We start from the raw sequence: 7,187 nt of genomic DNA on the forward strand, positions 1-7,187 counted from the left end.
TCTCTTTCTCTAACTCCTCTCTCTCCCTACCTCTACTTCCTCTCTTTCTCTAACTCCTCTCTCTCCCTACCTCTACCTCCTCTCTTTCTCTAACTCCTCTCTCTCCCTACCTCTACCTCCTCTCTTTCTCTAACTCCTCTCTCTCCCTACCTCTACCTCCTCTTTCTCTAACTCCTCTCTCTCTCCCTACCTCTACCTCCTCTTTCTCTAACTCCTCTCTCTCCCTACCTCTACCTCCTCTTTCTCTAACTCCTCTCTCTCTCCCTACCTCTACCTCCTCTTTCTCTAACTCCTCTCTCTCTCCCTACCTCTACCTCCTCTCTTTCTCTAACTCCTCTCTCTCTCCCTACCTCTACCTCCTCTCTTTCTCTAACTCCTCTCTCTCTCCCTACCTCTATCTCCTCTCTTTCTCTAACTCCTCTCTCTACCTCCTCTCTTTCTCTAACTCCTCTCTCTCTCCCTACCTCTACCTCCTCTCTTTCTCTAACTCCTCTCTCTCTCCCTACCTCTACCTCCTCTTTCTCTAACTCCTCTCTCTACCTCCTCTCTTTCTCTAACTCCTCTCTCTACCTCTCTTTCTCTAACTCCTCTCTCTACCTCCTCTCTTTCTCTAACTCCTCTCTCTACCTCCTCTCTTTCTCTAACTCCTCTCTCTACCTCCTCTCTTTCTCTAACTCCTCTCTCTACCTCCTCTCTTTCTCTAACTCCTCTCTCTACCTCCTCTCTTTCTCTAACTCCTCTCTCTACCTCCTCTCTTTCTCTAACTCCTCTCTCTACCTCCTCTCTTTCTCTAACTCCTCTCTCTACCTCCTCTCTTTCTCTAACTCCTCTCTCTACCTCCTCTCTTTCTCTAACTCCTCTCTCTACCTCCTCTCTTTCTCTAACTCCTCTCTCTACCTCCTCTCTTTCTCTAACTCCTCTCTCTACGTCCTCTCTCTCTCTACCTCTACCTCCTTTCTCTAACTCTCTCTACCTCCTCTCTTTCTCTAACTCGTCTCTCTCTACCTCTACCTCCTCTCTCTCTCTACCTCCACCCAAAACCCCCTCCCTCTCTCCCTCTCCTCTTCCTCCCTTTCCCTCCCTCCCCTCTCTCTCCCTCCCCCTCCACCCAAAACCTCTTTGTCCTCCCTCCCTCCGCTGAGACTTACCGGGCCGTCCCGGGACGCCGGGGCGGGGAGGCTGCGGCGCCCGCCCGTGGAACGAGAAGCGCATCGCCCGCAGCGGCGGCGCCTCCCGGGGGCTGCCCGCTCCGTCCGGCCGCCGAGGGGCTGCGCTGAGCAGGACGCTGCTGGGGCGATTCCCTCTCATCTCCGCTGCCCGGAGCCATCGACCGTCCAACCAGGCACCATCCCTGCCCTGCCTTACCTCCCCCCCACCCCACACTCCCTCCCTCTCTCCCCTCCTTCCCTCCTTCCCTCTCTCCCCTCCTTCCCTCTCTCCCTCTCTCCCCCCCCCTGAAACTTTTCTTTCTATATTTTTATTTTAACACAATGCATTTGCAAACTTCCCCTTGCTCCTTGCCCGCCTTCCTGACGTCAAGGCAGGATTGGCAGCTCCCTTTCCAAAACTTTTTTTCTTCCCCCAAAGAAGTTTTGAACCAGGACTTGGGGAGGTCCCGGCGAACTCGCCTTAAAGGGACCCTGCGCCCTGAGCCTGCCCGCCGGGTGCCCCGGGTGTCGCCCTCCTCGCAGGAGGACGTTGGCAGGTTACAGGGAGAGGATTCCTTTATTCCTGGGAATGGAGGAGAATGAGGAATGGAGGAGAATGAGGGAAGGAGGGAGAGGGGGAGGGAGAGGGGGAGGGAGGGAAGGAGGGAGAGGGGGAGGGAGAGGGGGAGGGAGAGGGGGAGGGAGGGAAGGAGGGAGAGGGGGAGGGAGGGAAGGAGGGAGAGGGGGAGGGAGGGAAGGAGGGAGAGGGGGAGGGAGGGAAGGAGGGAGAGGGGGAGGGAAGGAGGGAGAGGGGGAGGGAGGGAAGGAGGGAGAGGGGGAGGGAGGGAGAGGGGGAGGGAGGGAGAGGGGGAGGGAGGGGGGGAGGTGAGAGGGGGAGGGATGGGGGGAGGGAGGGGGGGAGGGAGGGGGGAGGGAGGGGGGAGGGAGGGGGGGAGGGAGGGAGGGAGGGAGAGGGGGAGGGAGGGAGGGAGGGAGAGGGGGAGGGAGGGAGGGAGGGAGAGGGGAGGGAGGGAGGGAGGGAGAGGGGGAGGGGAGGGAGGGAGGAGAGGGGGAGGGAGGGAGGGAGGGAGAGGGGGAGGGAGGGGGAGGGAGGGAGAGGGGGAGGGAGGGGGAGGGAGGGACGAGGGGGAGGGAGGGAGAGGGGGAGGGAGGGAGGGAGGGAGGGAGAGGGGGAGGGAGGGAGGGAGGGAGGGAGAGGGGGAGGGGGAGGGGGGAGGGAGGGGGGAGGGGGAGGGGGGGAGGGAGGGGGGAGGGAGGGAGAGGGGGAGGGAGGGAGAGGGGGAGGGGGGGAGGGAGGGGGAGGGGGAGGGGGGAGGGGGGAGGGAGGGAGGGAGGGGAAGGGAGGGAGGGGGAGGGAGGGAGGGAGAGGGGAAGGCGGGAGGGAGGGAGGGAGAGGGGGACAGAGAGGGAGGGAGGGAGAGGGGGAGGGAGGGAGAGGGGGAGGGAGTGAGGGAGAGGGGGAGGGAGGGAGGGAGAGGGGGAGGGGGAGGGAGGGAGGGAGAGGGGGAGGGAGGGAGGGAGAGGGGGAGGGAGGGAGAGGGGAGGGAGAGGGGGGAGGAGGGGGGGAGAGGGAGAGGGGGAGGGAGGGAGAGGGAGGAGGGGGAGGGAGGGGGGAGGGGGGAGGGAGGGGGGAGGGGGAGGGAGGGAGAGGAGGAGGAGGGAGGGAGAGGGGGAGAGAGGAGGGAGGAGAGGGGGGAGAGAGGAGGGAGGGAGAGGGGGAGAGAGGAGGGAGGGAGAGGGGGAGAGAGGAGGGCGGGAGAGGGGGAGAGAGGCGGGCGGGAGAGGGGGAGAGAGGAGAGAGGGGAGGGGGGAGAGGGGAGGGAGGGAGAGGAGGAGGAGGGAGGGGAGGGGGAGAGTGGAGGGAGGGAGAGGGGGAGAGGGGAGGGAGAGAGGAGAGGGGGGAGAGGGGAGGAGAGAGAGAGGGAGGGGAGGGAGAGAGGAGAGGGAGGGAGAGAGGGGACGGGGAGAGGGAGGGAGAGAGGGGGAGGGAGGGAGAGAGGGGAGGGAGAGAGGGGAGGGAGGAGGGAGGGAGAGGGGGGAGGAGGGAGGGGGAGAGGGGGGAGGAGGGAGGGGGAGAGAGGTGGGGGAGAGAGTGAGGGAGAGAGGGGAGGGGGGAGAGGGAGGGAGAGAGGGGAGGGGGGAGAGGGAGCGAGAGAGGGGAGGGGGAGAGGGAGCGAGAGAGGGGAGGGGGGAGAGGGAGCGAGAGAGGGGAGGAGGAGAGAGGGGAGGGAGAGGGGAGGAGGGAGGGGAGGGAGAGGGGGAGGAGGAGGGGAGGGAGAGGGGGAGGAGGGGGGGGAGGGAGGGAGGAGGAGGGAGGGAGAGGGGGAGAGAGGAGGAGGAGGGAGGGAGAGGGGGAGAGAGGAGAGGGGGAGAGAGGAGGGAGAGAGGAGAGGGGGAGAGGGGAGGAGAGAGAGAGGAGAGAGGGAGGGAGAGAGGAGAGAGGGAGAGAGAGAGGGGGAGGGAGGGAGAGAGGGGAGGGAGAGAGGGGAGGGAGAGAGGGGAGGGAGGAGAGGGAGGGAGAGAGGGGAGGGGGAGATGGGAGGGAGAGAGGGGAGGAGAGAGGGAGGAGAGAGGGAGGGAGAGGGGGAGGAGGGAGGGGAGGGAGAGGGGGAGGAGGGAGAGAGGGGAGGGGGGAGAGGGAGGGAGAGAGGGAGGAGGAGGAGGGAGGGGAGGGGGAGGAGGGAGGGGAGGGGGAGGAGGGAGGGAGGGAAGAGGGGGAGGAGGGAGGGGAGGGAGAGGAGGGAGGGGAGGGAGAGAGAGAGGAGGGAGGGAGAGGGAGGGGAGGGAGGGGGGAGGGAGGAGGAGGAGGGAGGGAGAGAGGGAGGGAGGGGAGGGAGAGAGAGCGGGGAGGAGAGAGGGAGGGAGAGAGGGGAGGAGGGAGGGAGGGAGAGGGAGGGGAGGGAGAGAGAGATAGCCTAGACAAGCAATATCTTTTTCCCATTATTGAGAGATCCCACACCAGAGGGCGCGCATTTAAGGTGAGAGGGGGTAGGTTCAGAACAGACGTGAGGGGTGAGTTTTTCACTGAGAGTGGTGGATGCCTGATTAGGAGGTGGAGGCAAACTCATTGGGGGCTTTTAAGAGGGGCTCGGATGGGCACATGAATGAGAGGAAAATGGAGGGATGTGGGCGTTCTGTAGGCAGGAGGGATTAGCTATGTCGGCACAACATTGTGGGCCGAAGGGCCTGTCCTGTGCTTGTAATGTTCTATGAGATGTTTAACATGAATGAGGGGCGGACATAGGTGGTCGGTATCAGTTCTTTTCCTCAGGGCGGGGGGAGTCCAAAACTAGGGGGGGGCATTAAAAGGGACATGAGGGGCAAGTTGCAAGTAAATCTTTCCCCTCTCACCCAAAACCTGTGCCCCATCCTGGGGTAAAGACTTTGACCGTCCACCTTATCCACACCACTCTAAACATTTCTATAAGACACGCATTGTAGCGGTTAGTGTAACGCTATTACCGCGCCAGTGACCCGGGTTCAATTCCGGCCGCTGTCTGGAAGGAGTTTGTACGTTCTCCCCGTGTCTGCGTGGGTTTCCTCCGGGTGCTCCGGTTTGCTCCCACGTTCCAAAGACATACGGGTTAGGAAGTTGTGGGAGTGCTATGTTGGCCCCGGAAGCGCGGCGACACTTGCGGGCTGCCCCCAGAACACTCTACGCAAAAGGTGCATTTCACTGTGTGTTTTGATGTACATGTGACTAATAAAGATCTCATCTTATCTCTCTCTCAAGGGCTCCCCTTCGTTCTCCTACATCCCAAGGAATAAAGACCTAGCCTGGCCAACCTCTCCCTATAACTCAGGCCCTCAAGACCTGAACGTCTTTGTCGATCTCCTCTGCAGACTTCCCAGTATAACTGCACCTTTCCGGTAACAGGGTGACCAAAACTCTGCACAGCGCTCCAAGTGCGGCCTCACCAACAACTTGTACATAATGTCCCATCTCCTGTACTCAGTGCAGAGAGTTGTGGACACAGCCCAGCACGTCACGGACACCAGCCTCCCCTCCGTGGACTCTGTCTTTACCTCTCGCTGCCTTGGCAAAGCAGCCGGCATAATCAAAGACCCCACCCACCCGGGTCATTCTCTCTTCCATCAGGCAGAAGATACAGGAGCCTGAGGGCACGTACCACCAGGCTCAAGGACAGCTTCTACCCCACTGTGATAAGACTATTGAACGGTTCCCTTATACGATGAAATGGACTCTGACCTCACGATCTACCTTGTTGTGACCTTGCACCTTATTGCACTGCACTTTCTCTGTAGCTGTGACACTTTACTCTGTACTGTTATTGTTTTTACCTGCACTACCTCAATGCACTCTGTACTAACCCAATGTAACTGCACTGTGTAATGAATTCGACCTGTACCATCAGAATGCAAGACAAGTTTTTCACTGGACCTCGGTACAAGTGAAAATAATAAACCCAATACCAATCCCAATACCCTGACCAATGAAGGCCAGTGTGCTAAACAAGCTTCAACAAAGGCTTTGCTAACGTCTTATGACAGCCACAATCCCAATTCATTAATCAGTATAGCAAAACTGTGACCACTTTGCACTACAATAGACTTTTCTTTTGCTCTGATTGTGTTCTTTCTTGTAAAAATTGTGTATAATTTCTGTTTTTCTTCGTGAATGTTGTGTCTCTGATGCTCTGTGCCCGTGACGCTGCCTGCAAGTGAGTTTTTCACTGCACCCGTGCACACACGGACTTGTGCATCTGACGGTAAACTCCGGCCGTGACTTTTAGTTGGAAAATACTGTTCAGGCGGAGATTACAGAGTCTATCATTGATCTAATTCAGATTACTGGGGAAGACAAACCAGGGCAGGACTTTCACAGTGAACGGTAGGGCCCCGGGGAGTGTTGTAGAACAGAGGGACCCAGGGGTACAGGTACACGGTTCCCTGAAAGTGGCGTCGCAGGTAGACAGGGCGGTGAAGAAGGCGTTCGGCACGCTGGCCTTCATCGGTCAGGGCACTGAGTCCAGGAGTTGGGACGTCCCGTTGCAGTTGTACAGGACGACGGTGAGGCCGCACTTGGAGAACTGTGTTCAGTGTTGGTCGCCCTGCTGTAGGAACGATGCCATTAAGCTGGAATGAGTGCAGAGGGAGATTTACGAGGACGTTGCCGGGACTCGAGGGACTGAGTTACTGAGAGAGGTTGAGAGAATTGGGACTTTAGTCATTGGAGCGTAAGGGGTGACCTATGTAGAGGTGGATAAAACCACGAGGGCATCGATAGGGTGAATGCGCACAGTCTTTTCCCCCAGGGTTGGGGAATCAAGACCTAGAGGGCACAGGTTTAAGGTGAGAGAGGGAGAGATTTAATAGGGGACCTGAGGGGCAACTTTCTCACCCAGAGGGTGGTCCGTACGTGGAACGAGCTGCCAGAGGGAGTGGGTGAGGCAGGTACATTAACGACACTGGGACAGGTCCGTGGATGGGAAAGGTTCAGAGGGATATGGGCCAAATGCGGGCAAATGGGACTGGCTTGGACTGGAATGTTGGTCGGCGTGGACCCAGTTGGGCCGAAGGGCCTCCTTCCGTGCTGTGTGACTCTCTGCTTTAGTTCCTACTTGCAGGTAACTGAACGTCCAACGATAACCGAATTCTCCTGAATGGGATCTTATCTCTCTGATTATGTGCAATTAGAAAGATTACAGATTCTGCACAAAAATATCACTCACCCAAAAGCAGTCAAGATCCGGTTTCAATTTTGTTTGAAAACCTGGGGTTAAATACAGCAGGGGTATCAGCTGAATAATAAGCAAACTAAATCATTTTAAACAACAATGGAAACACCAAACCGTTCCTTTAGACTGATGATCAAAGACAGCAAAGGTTTCAACGACAGCAGAGGCAAATCTCTGAATCTCTGACAAGATGGTGCGAGAGAGACAGAGAGCCCACCCGGCACAGAAACAAGGCCCTTCGGCCCAACCGGTCCCGTGCTGGCCGAGATTCCCATCCAAGCCAGGTCCCACTTCCCGCGTTTGGCCCGTATCCCTCTAA

The 7,187-nt window shown here is 58.6% G+C and overlaps 1 protein-coding gene across 1 annotated transcript in view; it reads right to left on the reverse strand.

Annotated features, from left to right (window-relative positions):
• The window catches only part of fgd1 (FYVE, RhoGEF and PH domain containing 1), a 33,890-nt gene extending 32,463 nt beyond the window's left edge, over window positions 1-1,427 (reverse strand). Inside the window, exon 1 of the mRNA XM_052009064.1 lies at window positions 1,149-1,427. Coding sequence (XP_051865024.1) covers window positions 1,149-1,308 — 160 coding nt within the window. The 5' untranslated portion in view covers window positions 1,309-1,427. The remainder of the gene's footprint in view (window positions 1-1,148) is intronic.
• Between the last annotated feature and the right edge of the window lie 5,760 nt (window positions 1,428-7,187).

Source organism: Pristis pectinata, chromosome 43 (assembly GCF_009764475.1).
Source record: "Pristis pectinata isolate sPriPec2 chromosome 43, sPriPec2.1.pri, whole genome shotgun sequence".
Taxonomy (NCBI): domain Eukaryota; kingdom Metazoa; phylum Chordata; class Chondrichthyes; order Rhinopristiformes; family Pristidae; genus Pristis; species Pristis pectinata.